The 19595-nt window shown below is 36.5% G+C and overlaps 1 protein-coding gene across 1 annotated transcript in view; it reads right to left on the reverse strand.

Annotated features, from left to right (window-relative positions):
• Nucleotides 1–19595, reverse strand: part of CFAP54 (cilia and flagella associated protein 54) — a 382051-nt gene that overhangs the window by 225961 nt on the left and 136495 nt on the right. The window contains exons 31-35 of the mRNA XM_030819793.1: nt 16391–16502; nt 15945–16045; nt 6439–6669; nt 2830–2972; nt 786–967 (exon numbers count right to left, since the gene is read on the reverse strand). Coding sequence (XP_030675653.1) covers nt 786–967; nt 2830–2972; nt 6439–6669; nt 15945–16045; nt 16391–16502 — 769 coding nt within the window. The remainder of the gene's footprint in view (nt 1–785; nt 968–2829; nt 2973–6438; nt 6670–15944; nt 16046–16390; nt 16503–19595) is intronic.

Genomic DNA, 19595 nt, shown 5'->3' on the forward strand with positions numbered 1-19595 from the left:
GACCAGCTTTTCCAGGGCCCTGAAGCTGGAGGCCAGGATAGGATTCGATGCTCATGGTCAAAGCAGGTGATCCAGGTTTACATTACATTATGTAAAAATCACTCTGTCCACTCCATGGGGCATATGAGAACCTGTCTTCCTTTCTTATCTAGAAAGGATAGATTTCTCCTTACCTCTTGAGGAGTTTAAAGTATATGCCCTTCCTGCTATGAAAAAAAGAAACTGATTTCTTTGTAGCTAACAATTCCAATTCTGGGTTTAATCGTGTCTCATATAATATTTAAGAAGAAAAAGAAAAGCATTTGAGAGAACATGGAAGTGACGGAAGAAGGAGACCGGGGGCAAGGGCAGGGCTCTCTTGTAGCCTAGAAAGATCTTTCCCTGTCCTAGAAAGAAGAGAGAGATCTACAGTACCCCCAAGAGAGATCAAGTCCCTATAGAGGAACCTCTTGCATTATGAGAGAACCCCATGTCTCGGCAGAGAGGTGCATGCATATTCATACGAACTGCATAAACAGCGACAAAGAACACCTGGGCTCTGGGTGGATGGATGACAATGACCAAAGAAGCTTCCCCGCTCTGCCTGACAATTGGACAACACATGCCCTCAGTATCACTGCAGGTACACCTCAAAAGTGACTTAGGATACACCCAGCAGGATGAGGTCTCAAAGTCACAACTAAAATTATGTATAGTAAGAAAATAAACACAATGTATCTTACATGCCCGAGTTGGTGGGCTGAAATTTATGTCTACTACACTGCAAACAAGAAAGATTGCATTACCATTGCTCTCCTGCAGTATAAAAAGATTTTCATAAAATGATCCATTACACACAAATTTGCTCCTCGGTCCTTTTCTTTAGCACTAGAACCTGATTGAGAGTCTGAGTCATAAACTGTTTGTGTCTTGGACATATTTTCATCACTCATTATGGAATTAATAAATGTAGAAAATTCTTCAGCATCTACAGTACAAAAATATGACATGATTAAAAACATAGAATTAAGTTCCAAAAAACACAGTAGGTAACAAGGATCAAATGAGTAATTCAGATAACAAATGCTACATCAATTTGGAGAAAGGACAAGACTATCCGCGATACAATGAACCAGGGAAAGTTTCTAGAGAAGGAGGTATTTGGGTCTTAAAGAATGGGCACGATTTAGCTATATGGAGAAATACAGAGAACGTCATATCAGACAAAGTCGATGGCAAAAGGAACAATGCAGAAGTAGGAATGTACATGTTTTTTGAAGGAAACAATAGAAAATACTACTGTCCTTTCATTTCCTCCCAAACAGGCCATTCCTAAGACACATGTATCAGAAAGTGAGCTGCACCTCTGGAGTTAGGCAGTGCAACAACCTTGGCCACGCATTCCCCTGCTGGTGTAGCATAAAAAAGAAGGCTTTCTCCTGCCACCAACTTTCTCTTAGAACCCTGCATTAGATAGTAAGTCTTGGTAGCAAAATATTCTATTGCCAATTTCATGGTAGGTCTTAGGTAGAGAGCCAGTTTAAAAAAAAGAAAAACTCAGGAAGCTATATACTACAAGCTATATTCAACAATCAGACTTCCATGGCTATGGAATTCACCTTCAAATACTTCACTATACAGAGTATGATATGCACATACCTGTGAAATCTAATCTATATCCTAGAAGAAATCAGAAAGCATGCCAAGTACCTCAAACATAAATCAACACTCCTGGGGCAGTTAACTGGCATACCAAGAACTCTGGTTGGCAATAAATCCCATAGCACTTAAAATGTCATTACTAAAAGTCTATATAAGTGAGTTTGTAAGAGCCTAAAGGTATTAGAAATAAATTTTTATTTGTGAAATGAACCATATCATTGGTTAGAAAGTGTCCAGGTTCCATCATCTTTGCAGGAAAGGGGTGTGGAAATTAGGTTAGTCAGACTACAGTTTCCAGAGCACACCCTGATCAAGAACCCTGTTTTCGGCTGGGCGCGGTGGCTTACACCTGTAATTCCAACACTTTGGGAGGCAGAGGCAGGTGGATCACAAGGTCAGGAGTTGGAGACCAGCCTGGCCAACATAGTGAAACCCCGTCTTTACTAAAAATACAAAAAATTAGCCAGGCGTGGTGGCACGTGCCTGTAATCCCAGCTACTTGGGAGGCTGAGGCAGGAGAATCGCTTGAATTCAGGAGGTGGAGGTTGCAGTCAGCCGAGATCGCCACTGCACTCCAGCCCAGGTGATAGCGTAAGACTCCGTCTCAAAAAAAAAAAAAAAAACCCTGTTTACCGGCATGTCTCTACCTTTTGGAGTCCCCTGTCACCTGACTAGATAACAAGGCTTCATTCATCTTAGAGTGAGCTTTCTTGCAAGATGCTGGTTGAAAATCCTAGGGCAATGGTAGATTCCCCTGAATACAAAATCAGCTATCATGATAGTTTGGGTGCCTGCTTGTATTAGTATGTTTGATGGAATTTGCCTGGGAACTTATTTCCACTAAAACATAACAACTGATAGCAAGTCTTCACCTATCTTGAACCACCAAAGGCTATGAATATTTAATTTAAAACATTATATTTGCTGAACAATCAAATTGGCTAAGGTTAAAATACAAAATAGATATTTCCAAATATATGCAATAATATCATAAGAATATAGAAATTTTTTAAAATAGAGCAAACGAGAATCTCCTACAAAATATCAAAACCCAACTAAATTGCTGATCCTTTGGAAAACTGGGTGTATATCTTTGTGTGTCCACGATGTGTATGTGTGTTGTGTTGTGTTTTTTAGTGAATAAAAATCTAGAGGTAATTTGATAATAAACTAACATGTTTATTTTACCTGATGGTAAGTTGGCCTTTCTTTTTTTGGCTGTAAGAAGGAAATCAAGCATTGCTTTATAATTTTCTACAGTCAATTTTCTTGTTGGTAATACTGTTCCTGAATTATACAGTGAGAATATGTTAGGATCACATGATCGGAAACTGCAAGGGGGGAAAATCACATTAAATAACAATATAAGCAAAATTGAATTAAAACTGTCAAATACAATCTATTTTTATTTTTAAAACATTTGTGAGTACTCCCAAATTTTAAATCATGAAGAGTTTTGGCACTTAATCAAAGCCCAACATTTTTTCACTAACTTTTAAAATTATGCAATGTAATTTTGCTCTTGGGAATTTTAACATTGATATATATTTCTCTGAAAGGGCTCTTGAAAATGGGAATAAAAATATCTGTGCCGACTCTGTGAGCTCTGAACAACAATTTATTTCAACTTAAAACCATCTGATTTGAATAGAACTCAATGACAATGCTTACTATACAGAGTAATGTGTCCATAATCAATGGCATTTCTTTTTTTTTTTTTTTTTTTTTTTTTGAGACAGAGTCTCATTCTGTCACCCGGACTGGAGTGCAGTGGCACGATATCGGCTCACTGCAAGTTCTGCCTCCTGGGTTCATGCCATTCTCCTGCCTCAGCCTCCAGAGTAGCTGGGACTACCGGTGCCCACCACCACGCCCGGCTAATTTTTTGTATTTTTAGTAGAGACAGTGTTTCACCGTGTTAGCCAGGATGGTCTGGATCTCCTGACCTTGTGATCCGCCCACCTCGGCCTCCCAAAGTACTAGGATTACAGGCGTGAGCCACTGCACCCAGCCGTCATTTCTTTTTTAAAATAAGGTCTAGGCATTAAACAGTCTTGCATCAAAAATAATAAATAGTTTCTATTCATTATTCTTTTTTATTATTATACTTTAAGTTTTAGGGCACATGTGCACAACGTGCAGGTTTGTTACATATGTATACATGTGCCATGTTGGTGTGCTGCACCCATTAACTCATCATTTACATTGGGTATATCTCCTAATGCTGTACCTCCCCACTGCCACCATCCCACAACAGGCCACGGTGTGTGATGTTTCCCTTCCTGTGTCCATGTGTTCTCATTGTGCAATTCCCACCTATCAGTGAGAACATAGGTTTGGTTTTTTGTCCTTGTGATAGTTTGCTGAGAATGATGGTTTCCAGCTTCATTCATATCCCTACAAAGGACATGAACTCATCATTTTTTATGGCTGCATAGTATTCCATGGTGTATATGTGCCACATTTTCTTAATCCAGTCTATCATTGTTGGACATTTGGGTTGGTTCCAAGTCTTTGCTATTGTGAATAGTGCCGCAATAAACATACGTGTGCATGTGTCTTTATGGCAGCATAATTTATAATCCTTTGGGTATATACCCAGTAATGGGATCACTGGGTCAAATGGTATTTCTAGTTCTAGATCCTTGAGGAATCGCCACACTGACTTCCACAATGGTTGAACTAATTTACAGTCCCACCAGCAGTGTAAAAGTGTTCCTATTTCTCCACATCCTCTCCAGCACCTGATGTTCTGTTGTTTCCTGACTTTTTAATGATCGCCATTCTAACTGGTATGAGATGGTATCTCATTGTGGTTTTGATTTGCATTTCTTTGATGGCCAGTGATGATGAGCATTTTTTCATGTGTCTTTTGGCTGCATAAATGTCTTCTTTTGAGAAATGTCTGTTCACATCCTTTGCCCACTTTTTGATGGGGTTGTTTTTTTCTCATAAATTTGTTTGAGTTCATTGTAGATTCTGGATATTAGCCCTTTGTCAGATGAGTAGATTGCAAATATTTTCTCCCATTCTGTAGGTTGCCTGTTCACTCTGATGGTAGTTTCTTTTGCTGTGCAGAAGCTCTTTAGTTTAATTAGATCCCATTTGCCAATTTTGGCTTTTGCTGCCATTGCTTTTGGTGTTTTAGACATGAAGTCCTTGCCCATGCCTATGTCCTGAATGGTATTGCCTAGGTTTTCTTCTAGGATTTTTATGGTTTTAGGTCTAACATTTAAGTCTTTAATCCATCTTGAATTAATTTTTGTATAAGGTATAAGGAAGGGATCCACTTTCAGCTTTCTACATATGGCTAGCCAGTTTTCCCAGCACCATTTATTAAATAAGGAATCCTTTCCCCATTTCTTGTTTTTGTCGGGTTTGTCAAAGATCAGATAGTTGTAGATATGTGGCATTATTTCTGAGGGCTCTGTTCTGTTCCATTGGTCTGTATCTCTGTTTTGGTACCAGAACCCTGCTGTTTTGGTTACTGTAGCGTTGTAGTATAGTTTGAAGTCAGGTAGAGTGATGCCTCCAGCTTTGTTCTTTTGGCTTAGGATTGACTTGGTGATGCAGGCTCTTTTTTGGTTCCATATGAACTTTAAATTAGTTTTTTCCAATTCTGTGAAAAAAGTCATTGGTAGCTTGATGGGAATGGCATTAAATCTATAAATTACCTAGGCAGTATGGCCATTTTCATGATATTGATTCTTCCTAACCATGAGCATGGAATGTTCTTCCATTTGTTTGTATCCTCTTTTATTTCATTGAGCAGTGGTTTGTAGTTCTCCTTGAAGAGGTCCTTCACATCCCTTGTAAGTTGGATTCCTAGGTATTTTATTCTCTTTGAAGCAATTGTGAATGGGAGTTCACTCATGATTTGGCTCTCTGTTTGTCTGTTATTAGCCTACAAGAATGCTTGTGATTTGTGCACATTGATTTTGTATCTTTTTCATAGCTACACAGTATTCCATATTATGTATGTATCTTCCATTTTTATCTCTCACAGCACTTAGCCAAAGACACTCAGTAAGCGCTTAAAAATGTCTGTTGAGTTAATGATAGAAAATTGACATTGGATGAGTAAATATGATCTTAAAGTATGCCTCTATGAAATAGACATTTGCCTAATGCCTACTAATATCTACGTTTATTCTATAATTCATATTAAACTTCTCTTGGAATTACATTTTACCCTTGCACTGAAAGCTAGATCAACAAACGTATTCAAGCTACAATCAAATTATCACTTATATCCAGCACGTAATTGGGAAAGATTCTGAGATTAAAACTTAAGAAATAAACCAATGGTCAGTGATATGGTTTTGCTCTCTGTCCCCACCCAAAGCTCACCTTGAATTGTAATAATCCCCCCATGTCAAGGGCAGGACCAGATGGAGGTAACTGAATCATGGGGGCAGTTTTCCCCACGCTGTTCTCATGATAATGAGTCTCACAAGATCTGATCGTTTTATGAGCATATGGTATTTCCCCTGCTTGCACTTCTCTCTCCTGCCACCATGTGTAGAAGGACGTGTTTGCTTCCCCTTCTACCATGATTATGTTTCTTGAGCCCTCCCCAATGGAACTGTGAGTCAAATTAAACCTTCTTCCTTTATAAATTACCAGTCTCAGGAAGTTCCTTATAGCAGCATGAGAACAGACTAATAGAGCCAGTATAAAGATAGAAGCACTCTGTAAACCTCCTTAAGTTGTTAGCACCATTGGAGCTCTGAACATACAAATACAATCCATGTTCATCAAACTAAAAAAGTATTTTTCATCAATAATATACTATACCTGACCATCAGATGTGACGTGCCAAATTTCATCTTCATACGCTCCCATAGCTTTTGTAAAACCAGGTTAAAGTGTGCACCTGCTAGATACAGGTTCATCTGAGCTCTCCAGGGCATCTCTTCAAGTGATAGACGATGGAACCTCTTTCTTTTAACATAACTTAATATTAGAGGATTCAAGTAATCCATCAGGTATCGTTGTGCTGCTTTCCTAACACTGGCTCTCCTATTTCTGCCAAGGGAGAAAGAAGTTTTGAAATTACACAAGAACTTTCAGATATTTAATAAAGAAGAATCATTCCAATTTGGAAAGAATACATCAAGAAGTCACTTGACTGCCCTTATGCAAATGTTTCTGGCTTATCATTTCTGCAGTGCTAGAAATATGAACCAGGGTGGTTAAAAAAAAGGCACAGGGATAAGCACCAGGAACGAAGACACCATGTATTGCCTTCAACTCTCTCTGAAGTCTGTGTCCTTAGCTCAAACCAACCAGAGCTTTTATTTTTCATAACCAAAAGGCCACTGAGATTAGACAACAAAATTAGGATATGATATTCACATTCATCAACTAAATTCAATATTAAACAAGAAAATCATTTCTCTGTATTGGTTCTTGAGGAAAAAACAATGCAGCAAAACTTTGTCTAACATTAGTTAGACTCTAGAGGAAATAAAACATCAGTTGAATATAGCTGAGATGACTTCATACCTGCATATTCAATATGCTCCAGAAAAAAAATACTCAAATTTTAGCTAATAGTTTAGATTTCAAGTATAATATATATTCAATTTTTTAAAATCATCCCTATCAAAACTCAAAGTAGTCCAATTATTTGCACAGTTATATAGTTGTTTATGGAGCATATTGTGCCAAGCATATTTTCAGTTTTTTTATTCTGTTAGCAATGTTGCTACCCTATTGGTCAGCACCAATCTACCTGATTTATATTGTTCACTTATATATTGTTCAGAATCTAAATCAACACACACACACACACACACACATACAATAAAAAAAATGATGGATATGAAGAAGGCAGGCAGATGTTGTTGAAATAGAGGAGGAAACATTTGAAGAAAGGAAGGAGGGCAGCTTCCTTTTGATGTGTAGTGTTTACATTATCACTCAGTTCTAAATATGTTTTAGTTTATTGATGACTTGCTTTTAATCCAACAGTTTTAGGGCTTTTTGTCATTGTTTAGTTGGTTTTAGTGATGTTATTTGGTTTCCCAATAAATGTGAATCTTTTTAATAGCTGTATCCTGAAAGTTAAAAATATAATTTCCAAAATGAAAATCAATCTTGTCCCCATATGAGTAGATCAATTCTCCTCAAAAGGCCAAGATGAGTCAACAATCGGTTGCATCTTCCTTGCCATGGAGAGTGAGATAGTTCAGGGAGATCAGCAACAGGATAGGCTTCCTCCAGGTATCTTGGCAAGGTAATGACAGACTCCAGGTGGCTCAGAAGGGAATTCACATCCAGCCCACAGAGGGTACAGAATGCTTTTCCTCCTATCATCTGAACAGTTCTGAATATTCAGGGCGCTCCAATAACCTGATTTGTGTCTCCATGAGCAACAGGTCTGAGGACACCCAAGAGACAGAGAGAGAGCTCCGCAAGGACAATCAGCACAAATCCTCAGTGATGTGAAGCCATAAGAGGAAGCAGATAAACACCTGAATTAAAAAATATTTAGGAATCCTGAAACTACCTTCTATACATTCTAGCTTAAGGAAATAAGCTAGCGTATTGACATTAGCAGAACCAGGATTCTCACCATTAGGGAAAAGAGTTACAATTAGAAAAAGAGAAAACTCTGGAAAGTATCCTGTGGTTTTGAACTGGAATTCCAGTTATTAGAATGAATTTATGGTTTTAGACACAGAGAGAGATAGAGACAGAGAGATTTATATAGCTATATTTAGATAGATATGTTTAGATGGATGATAAGACAGATTTAGATAGATAAATTTGTCTGGACAAATATATTTCCTAGCTCAGTCTATTGAGAGGACCTGGAAGCAAAGCCACATCAGTAGCCCTCACAACTGAGATTCTAAACACCACTTCTCACTAAAAGAAATCAATTGACTCGAGGGCTGTACAAGGTGTGTACAAGATGAACATCTTGTGGTAAGAAGTAGCTAAAAAAAAATGATGGAAGCATGTCAAAAACTGAAGAGCTAGCCTGGAAGAGCTCCTGCTAGCCAAATCTAGAGCAATTTGAGAATTAAAATAAGCAATAATGTTAATTTGATAGAGAATATCCACAGAACAAAACCTACCACAAATACCATTTTTTTTTATACTTCAAGTTTTAGGGTACATGTGCACAACATGCAGGTTTCTTACATATGAATACGTGTGCCATGTTGGTGTGCTGCACCCATTAACTCATCATTTAACATTGGATATATCTCCTAATGCTATCCCTCACCCCTCCCCCCAACCCACAACAGGCCCTGGTGTGTGATGTTCCCCTTCCTGTGTCCATGTGTTCTCATTGTTCAAGTCCCACCTATGAGTCAGAACATGTGGTGTTTGGTTTTTTGTCCTTGCGATAGTTTGCTGAGAATGATGGTTTCCAGCTTCATCCATGTCCCTACAAAGGACATGAACTCATCATTTTTATGGCCGCATAGTATTCCATGGTGTATATGTGCCACATTTTCTTAATCCAGTCTATCATTGTTGGACATTTGGGTTGGTTCCAAGTCTTTGCTATTGTGAATAGTGCCACAATAAACATACGTGTGCATCTGTCTTTATAGCAGCATGACTTATAATCCTTTGGGTATATACCCAGTAATGGGATCACTGGGTCAAATGGTATTTCTAGTTCTAGATCCTTGAGGAATCGCCACACTGACTTCCACAATGGTTGAACTAGTTTACAGTCCCACCAACAGTGTAAAAGTGTTCCTGTTCCTCCACATCCTCTCCAGCACCTGTTGTTTCCTGACTTTTTAATGATCGCCATTCTAACTGATGTGAGATGGTATCTCATTGTGGTTTTGATTTGCATTTCTTTGATGGCCAGTGATGATGAGCATTTTTTCATGTGTCTTTTGGCTGCATAAATGTCTTCTTTTGAGAAATGTCTGTTCATATCCTTCACCCACTTGTTGATGGGGTTGTTTGTTTTTTTCTTGTAAATTTGTTTCAGTTCATCATAGATTCCGGATATTAGCCCTTTGTCAGATGAGTAGATTGCAAAAATTTTCTCCCATTCCGTAGATTGCCTGTTCACTCTGATGGTAGCTTCTTTTGCCGTGCAGAAGCTCTTTAGTTTAATTAGATCCCATTTGTCAATTTTGGCTTTTGTTGCCATTGCTTTTGATGTTTTAGACATGAAGTTCTTGCCCATGCCTATGTCCTGAATGGTATTGCCTAGGTTTTCTTCTAGGATTTTTATGGTTTTAGGTCTAACATGTAAGTCTTTAATCCATCTTGAATTAATTTTTGTATAAGGTGTAAGGAAGGGATCCAGTTTCAGCTTTCTACATATGGCTAGCCAGTTTTCCCAGCACCATTTATTAAATAAGGAATCCTTTCCCCATTTCTTGTTTTTGTCAGGTTTGTCAAAGATCAGATAGTTGTAGATATGTGGCATTATTTCTGAGGGCTCTGTTCTGTTCCATTGGTCTATATCTCTGTTTTGGTACCAGAACCATGCTGTTTTGGTTACTGTAGCTTTGTAGTATAGTTTGAAGTCAGGTAGAGTGATGCCTCCAGCTTTGTTCTTTTGGCTTAGGATTGACTTGGCAATGCAGGCTCTTTTTTGGTTCCATATGAACTTTAAAGTAGTTTTTTCCAATTCTGTGAAGAAAGTCATTGGTAACTTGATGGGGATGGCGTTGAATCTATAAATTACCTTGGGCAGTATGGCCATTTTCATGATATTGATTCTTCCTATCCATGAGCATGGAACGTTCTTCCATTGGTTTGTATCCTCTTTTATTTCATTGAGCAGTGGTTTGTAGTTCTCCTTGAAGAGGTCCTTCACATCCCTTGTAAGTTGGATTCCTAGGTATTTTATTCTCTTTGAAGCAGTTGTGAATGGAAGTTCACTCATGATTTGGCTCTTTGTCTGTTATTGGTGTATAAGAATACCTGTGATTTTTGCACATTGATTTTGTATCCTGAGACTTTGCTGAAGTTGCCTATCACCTTAAGGAGATTTTGGGCTGAGACAATGGGGTTTTCTAGATATACAATCATGTCATCTGCAAACAGAGACAATTTGACTTCCTCTTTTCCTAATTGAATACCCTTTATTTCTTTCTCCTGCCTGATTGCCCTGGCCAGAACTTCCAACACTATGTTGCATAGGAGTGGTGAGAGAGGGCATCCTTGTCTTGTGCCAGTTTTCAAAGGGAATGCTTCCAGTTTTTGCCCATTCAGTATGATATTGGCTGTGGGTTTGTCATAAATAGCTCTTATTACTTTGAGATACGTCCCATAAATACCTAATTTATTGAGAGTTTTTAGCAAGAATGTTGTTGAATTTTGTCAAAGGCCTTTTCTGCATCTATTGAGATAATCATGTGGTTTTTGTCATTGCTTCTGTTTATATGCTGGATTACATTTATTGATTTGCGTATGTTGAACCAGCCTTGCATCCCAGGGATGAAGCCCACTTGATCATGGTGGATAAACTTTTTGATGTGCTGCTGGATTCGGTTTCCCAGTACTTTATTGAGGATTTTTGCATCGATGTTCATCAGGGATATTGGTCTAAAATTCTCTTTTTTTGTTGTGTCTCTGCCAGGCTTTGGTATCAGGATGATGCTGGCCTCATAAAATGAGTTAGGGAGGAATCCCTCTTTTTCTATTGATTGGAATAGTTTCAGAAGGAATGGTACCAGTTCCTCCTTGTACCTCTGGTAGAATTCGGCTGTGAATCCATCTGGTCCTGGACTTTTTTTGGTTGGTAGGCTATTAATTATTGCCTCGATTTCAGAGCCTGTTATTGGTCTATTTAGAGATTCAACTTCTTCCTGGTTTAGTCTTGGGAGAGTGTATGTGTCGAGGAATTTATCCATTTTTTCTAGATTTTCTAGTTTATTTGCATAGAGGTGTTTATAGTATTCTCCGATGGTAGTTTGTATTTCTGTGGGATCGGTGGTGATATCCCCTTTACCATTTTTTCTTGTGTCTATTTGATTCTTCTCTCTTTTCCTCTTTATTAGTCTTGCTATCGGTCTATCAATTTTGTTGATCTTTTCAAAAAACCAGCTCTTGGATTCATTGATACCGGAATCTCTGGGACACATTCAAAGCAGTGTGTAGAGGGAAATATATAGCACTAAATGCCCACAAGAGAAAGCACGAAAGATCTAAAATTAATACCCTAACATCACAATTAAAACAACTAGAGAAGCAAGAGCAAACACATTCAAAAGCTAGCAGACGGCAAGAAATAACTAAGATCAGAGCAGAACTGAAGGAAATGGAGACACAAATACCATTCTTAATGCTAAAATGTTGAAAATGTGAAAGCGTTCCCTATGAAATGGGAATCAGACAAATATGCCCACTAACATCATTTTTGTTTTAGCATTGTATTGGTGGGCTTAGCCAGAACAATAAGGAAGAAAAAGGAAAAGGGGGAAAGGATTGGAAAGTCAATATACAAAAATAACTCTATTTCTACATACCATCAATAAACAATGAGTTCTAAAAGAATCATTTCCAGTAGCTTCAAAAACATACCTAGAAATTAATCAATGATATATAAGATCTATTCACAAGAAGCAGAAATTACAAAGATAATTTAAAAACATATAGAACTAAACGAGAATGAAAATTTTAGTAAAAATTGTAGGATGCAGGCTAGGTGCAGTGGCTCATGCCTGTAATCCCAGCACTTTGGGAGGCTGAAGTGAGTGGATCATGAGGTCAGGAGTTCAAGACCAGCCTGACCAACATAGTGAAACCCCGTCTCTACTAAAAATACAAAAATTAGTCAAGCGTGGTGGTGCATGCCTGTAATCCCATCTACTCAGGAGGCTGAGACAGGAGAATCACTTGAACCGGGGAGGCGGAGGTTGCAGTGAGCCAAGATCGTGCCACTGCACTCCAGCCTGGGTGACACAGTGAGACTCCATCTCAAAAAAAAAAGATGTTCTCTATCATTAGCCATTAGAGAAATGCAAATTAAGGCCATGAGGTATCACTACACACCTATTTTAATAGCTAAAATTAAAAAACCAGTAATAATGCTCAGCGCTGGAAATCATGAGTAGAAACTAGATCACTCACATACTGTTGATGGGAATGTAAAAATGTGCAGCCAGTCTGCAAAAGAGTGGAGGATGCCTTACAAAATTAAACATGCTTACCATTCGACCAAGCAATTGCACTCTTGGGTATTTATCACAGAGAAATGAAGATTTATGTTTATATAAAAACTGCACATGAATGCTCATCACAGCATTATTCCTAATAGTCAAATGCTATTGGGTTGGAAACAATCTAAATGCACGTCAATAGGTAAATGGTAATAAACTATGGAAGATTTATGCCATGGAATACTACTAAGCAATAATAAGTGAACTCGTGGATACACACAACTTGGGTGACTCTCAAGGGAATTATGCTAAGTGAAACAAAAAGCCTCAAAAGGTTACATACTGTGGTGGTCATACAAATTCTACAGATTGCATAGAATACACACACAGACACACGAACACACACACATGTGCATGCAAACTTGCTGTAATCCAAATAAGGTCAGTGGATTATATCAGTGCCAATTTCCTGGTTGTGATATTGTACTATAGTTGTACAGCTATCATTAGAAACCGGATGAAGGGTATATGGGATCTCTCTGTATTACTTCTTATAACTGCACATGAATCTATAATTATCTGGAAATAAAAAAGTTTTAAATACGCATGTTACAACAAGGATGTCCACAATCACAAACTCTTTTCCTGATTAAACTCGAAGCCCTAGCCTGTAGGCTAAACACGAAAAGGAAAGAAGAGGCTGGAGCATTAGAAAGGAATAAGCAAAACATTATCTCTTCAGATTATGACTGTCCACACACACAAAAAAAAACTGTATCTACAAATAAATTATCAAGTTGTTTAGAAGATCAGTATGCAAAAAATCAACTACACACCTATACAAAGAATAGAAAAATTCAAAAATGTAATTTTAAAATATAATTTACACTAACATCAAAAAACAGTTCCTTGATGTATCTAACAAAAGATATATAACACGGTTATGGAGAAAATCATAGAAATTTATTGAAAGGCATTAAAGACCTAAGAAAGTGATCTGTCTACTAACAGAAAAACACAACAGTGTAAAAATAAATAAATAAATAATTTCTAAAAACCTTCCTATACCAATACATACATTCAATTCTATCTTTATCAAAATCATAGTAGAGTTTTTTGTATTAATCAAAAAACCATTCCATTTTGTGGAAGAATACCCAAGACTTGCATGAAGGAAAAGAATATTCTGGAGAAACTTGTTCCTCAGACAGCAAAACTCAATTTAAAACTAGAGTAATTATGATGGTTTGATATTGACTCAGGAATAAGTTAATAGACTAATCAAACAGAGAAGAGATCCCAAAGCTACATATATGAAAACTTGCTACGTGATAAAGTTAACAGTGACAATAGAATAGATTACTCAATAAATTGTGCCGACCAACTGAATACCTGCAACAAAATTAAAAAAAGAGAGTGGAAGGGATTCATCTTCTCACCATATGCAAAAACAAATTAATGAAATTCCTAAATGTGAAAGTCGAAAATTTAAATTTACAAAGAGAATATCTTTACTATCCCAGATTAGGAAAGAATTTCCAAAACAATAAAGGGAAACATTGATATATTTGACTCCGTTAAGAATTAAAACTTTTGAATTAATTATTAAAAAACTTTAAAATGTGAACTGATGAGCCACAAACTGGGAGAAGAATTAGCATCCAAACTTATAAAACTAAATAAGGAAACAAAAGTTTTTAAATGTGCAAAGGATACAAACAAGCAGTCCTGAGACTGGAAAAACCCTTGGGCCAAATAAAAATATGAAAAGATGCCTAACCTTAGGAATCAAAGAAATGAAAATTGTAACAACAAGATAAAATTTCATACCACATAGTTCCACAAAAATGTGATAATAATATCAAGTGTTGGTGAAGACCTTGAATAACGGAAATTTTTCACAACATTGATAAAAATTTAAGAGCAACTTAGCAATATCTAGTAACACTAAAATGTTCATATCTTGAAAACCACAACCCTGTGTATTTACCCTACAGAAACTCTCATACGTACATAAGGAGATACATACAAGAATGTCCTTTGTAACATTGCTTACAACAGTGAAAAGTTAGAAAGAATTTAAATGTTTATTTATGGCAGACTGAATAAATCATTTAAAAAATTTATTATACAATATATAATATATATTATATGATATATGCATAATAATATATATTTATTATGCATGTTAAATTATGTGTTATTTATATTTATGTGTATGTATTATGCACACAGAAATACATATACAATAAATACAATGCATTATACTATATAATTTATTTATTATATGATATTTATTTAGTATATAATGAAATACCATTCAGCAGTGAAATTAAAGTAGACTTATGTATAAGTGACATTTCAAAAAATCACAAACATAATATTGAGAGAAAAAAAGCAAATTTCCAAAGCAAATTGGAAAAAATTACAGCATGCATTATTTGGGGCTATATACACATGTGGTTGACATATGAATTCATTCATCAGCGTAATAAACACGAAATTTTGGCGCAGTATTATTTCCAGGATAGAGGAAAACAGAAATGCATACCAAGACGGGTACATGGGGATTTCAATTGTGTTTGAAAGGTTTTACGTGTTAAGTTGCATAGTTGTTATATTATTTTTTATACCTATCTAAAATACGTCATAATTTAAATAAAGAAAATGAAGGAATAATCAAAGAGATAGTAAGCAAATGCAAATAAAAACAAAGCAGAATTGGTTCTATTAATATCTATGTGGTGTAAATTAAAATCAAAATCACTAAACAGGTATAGAAAAACATTAGATAATGAAGGTAAGATATATAAAGAATGTATAAGAATAAAAAATTCTTATACATGTGTACTTATAAAAACAGAAACCAAACATTTTGCCATAATATATTTTATAATCAAGAACTTTAGGTTCACTGATAATTTACCAATTTGTTCTCCTAACCACCCTGTCTAAACTATTGCCACCACCACCTTCATGCCAAGCCAAATATTCTATATTATTTCATTTACTTTATAACATTTATCACCATTTTTAACTGTCTTGTTTATTTAGGTGTTTACTTGTTTACTATGCTTTTTTCATTAGTATGTAAGGTCCTTGAAGGCACCTGTCTGGTCCACCAGTGTATCCCTAGTACCCAAAATAATGCCCAACACATAGTTACCCTCAAGTAAACGTTTCCTGAATTAATTAATTAGTGAATACCTTTCATGTGCCACCATTTCAGAAACAGCTGGATTTTTAAAAATGAAATCTCTTAGAGTTTCCTTTTTTTTACTTCTTATTCTTTGTTGCATTTCTGCACTCTTAATAGAGGAGATAAAATGTTACAAGTTAAATTTAAACTTTGAACACAGTAGTATAATTTATTCATACTCTAATGTTTATCTCTTGACATTGAAATACAGTAGTTTATACCCTCAATTAAAATTACTATCAAAGGCAACAGAAGTACCCCTGTAGACAAAAAAATCTGATTATAACAATATCTACACGTTAATCTAAAAGTTGTATTGTGTAATTATAAAATTATGCTTGTTAGTATATCCTTCTGTTTCATATTATAATGAGTTTAAATGTAGCCAGTCATCTCTAGATACATGAATCTCTTAATTTCATTACCTAAAATTCAAAACTCATAGGAAACTTACTCTTCCAATTTCCATTACTGCAGCTTTGAACTTTAAAGATTTGTTTGCTTTTTTATTCAAAGCACTGTCCTTACATTTCACTTTTATTAGTCCAAGTAGAGACTCATTCCTCCTAATAAAAAAGATAGTCAGTCAAAAAGACCTGCAAAAATTTGCAGAACTACCCCAAAGTAATATGTCTTTAAAGTTTTCACTGAAAGTATACAAGAACATCTAAAACTGCTTGTGTCCTATGCATAAATTAGACTGTGATATCTCTGTTCAGCATGAAATAGCTGGTCTCTCAAAAGAGCAGAGTGTAAATCATATCATAAAATGTGAGTGTCAATGAAGATGTTGAATAATAGAAACTTTTCACAACATTGATAAAAGTTTAAGAGCAACTTAGCAATATCCACTAATGTTAAAATGTTCATATCTTGGAAACTACAGCCCTGTATATTTACAGAAACTCTCACACATGCACAAGGACACATATATAAGAATGTCCTTTGCAGCACTGTTTATAATAATAAAAAATTAGGAAGAATTTAAGTGCCTATTTACAGGAGATTGAATAAATAAGTTTTAAAATGTATTATACAATGTATAGGCCGGGCGCGGTGGCTCATGCCTGTAATCCCAGCACTTTGGGAAGCTAAGGCAGGTGGATCACAACGAGGTCAGGAGATCGAGACCATCCTGGCTAACAGGGTGAAACCCTGTCTCTACTAAAAATACAAAAAAAAAAAAATTAGTCGGGCATGGTGGCAGGCACCTACTGTAGTCCCAGCCACTCGGGAGGCTGAGGCAGGAGAATGGCGTGAACTTGTGAGGTGGAGCTTGCAGTGAGCCGAGATCGCGCCACTGCACTCCAGCCTGGGCAACAGAGCGAGACTCTGTCTCAAAAAAAAAATAATAAAATGTATTATACATTGTATAATAGAGAATATGTTGTATGTTATAATCATATAATAAAAGCTCCCATAGGGCTTTCTATAGGGAAAAAGAGGAGTTGAAGGCATGATGTAGATGGAACAGAACTGGATTGAAAATAAAGTAACGATGGACACTTGTTCCCTTATAACTCAGAGAATACTGTAAAAGTAACCCTAGACAAGCTTCCTTGCTTCCAACAGATTTCAATCTCTTTGGTTCCATCTTTTGCAAGCTCCCAGCCACTGCTGCCCTCTGAATACCAACAGGAACTGAGCTGACCTTTTACCAATACTATAATCTCTCACTGTCCCTTTATTGATACTTGCCCATTTTTCCTGAAATTTCTATTTTTTTTTAATTTATATTTCTTCGTAAGTACTAGCCAGGCACAGCAAAACAGCTTAACATGATAAATGGGATCTCAAAACTTGAATAAAATGTAGGGTCTTATTAATGCAAGGCTAATGAAATGACGGGGTAAGCCTGGATAGCTAGTTCCAGGGGTTGGAACTTGACCCAAATCCATCTTGGTCCCTTCGCTCCAGTTTTGATGAAGATAACCCTAATCCCATGGTTGTCTGGAACCCCAGTTCAGCTGTAACAATCCTAAGAATCACCCAGTTAGTTGACATTCGTTTGGGCAAATGTTTTGCTGCCTAAATTAGAAGCCTTTGATCGATGACCATAAGGGACTTGGGGAGCCATCCTCCACGACTTGCAGCCTAAGACTGCCTTCCATTTCCAACCAGCTAGGTCTCTTCTCTACAGCCTCTCCTCTCTCTCTCCCTCACTACCAGGGTGCTTGACCTGGTGGTTATGTTCTTCCAGAAAGAGATGAGAAGGAGAGGAGGTCACATTTAGACCACAGTCTTTGTCACCATCTTAGTATTCTCCTCCATGCGCAGCAGAACCTTCATCCATTGAATACATTAAACTCCTCCACTCCTTGATCTGTTCACTGCTCTGTGGAGCTCTGACTGCCTTTCATTTGGATAAATAGTATTTTAAAATTTTTATGCAAGTCAATGTTATTGAGGACTTGTTCATTGTTTTAACTATTTATACAATTATGTGTCACTTAGTGGCAGGGATACATTCTGAGAAATACTTTGTTAGGGAATTTTGTCATTGTGTGAACATCATAGAATGTACTTATGCAAACCTAGATGGTATCACCTGCTACACATCTACGTGATACAGCACAGCCTACTGCTCCTAGACTATAAACCCGTACAGCATGTTACTATACTGAACGCTGTAGGCGATATTGTAACATAATAGTCAGTATTTATGTATCTAAACATATCCGAACACAGAAAAAGTACAGTATAAATACAGTATTATAATCTTATACTCCTCTTCCAGAATATCTCTTATTCTTAGGTTAGACTTCCACAGCCAGCCCTCCACATTTGCCTGCACACTGAAAGTATCTTCTGTTTTTCTTTGGAATCAAGAACATTATTTAACCCTCCTAAATATCTAATTTTAGCTGTTTTTAAAAAAATGTAATAGAACTCTAATTCTGAACAATTCTGTTATTATCATGGCCTGTTTCATTTAATATAAGCAATTTCTTCTTTTATCTTTTGAAAATATGAAGCATATATATACTCTAAGCTTCTGTTCTAATAAACGAAGTACCTATTTTAGGAAGAATATCTTTCTGTATGTTTTTAAAGGAATGCTTCTCTTTTGCTGCCATTTCAAAAACAGGTTTCATGTTACTGATGTTTATGTTTATTAGAATGGGATGGACAGATCAATGCCCAGTGAAGAAAAGTCCACTCTCAGTTGATAAAAGAAAAGTTGGATTCATTTGGCATCTCTCGTAATTGGTGTGAGCACTATCATTTTATTTGGGAGCAAAGAGAAGAATTCAGGCTTAGAGAATAGGAGGGGCAGCTTTAAGGTTTACTGCTTTTATTTAAGGAACTCCCTCTTCACATATACAAATGGAAACCCCAAGAAATGGCTCTATTTGTTACCACAGAAGAATTACAAACACGTGGTAAATGACCAAAACTGGAGCCAAAACCTTGTGTGAGAAAGAACTGATGGCCTAGAGATACTATTATCCATCCTGACTCAATAGCAAAAGACTTAATCTGTTTCCAGCTAGAGACCTGAACATGCTCTATTCTCATTTGTGAGTACATTGTATATATATTTTTACTTTTAGTTATTTATTTACACAGACATGAATTTTCACTATCTCTTAGGCAGTGGTTTTAACTGTATATACTCCACTCTCTTTTTCATCTACCTTATATTTCTTAAAACTGAC

This window comes from Nomascus leucogenys, chromosome 10, assembly GCF_006542625.1.
Source record: "Nomascus leucogenys isolate Asia chromosome 10, Asia_NLE_v1, whole genome shotgun sequence".
In the NCBI taxonomy this organism is placed as follows: domain Eukaryota; kingdom Metazoa; phylum Chordata; class Mammalia; order Primates; family Hylobatidae; genus Nomascus; species Nomascus leucogenys.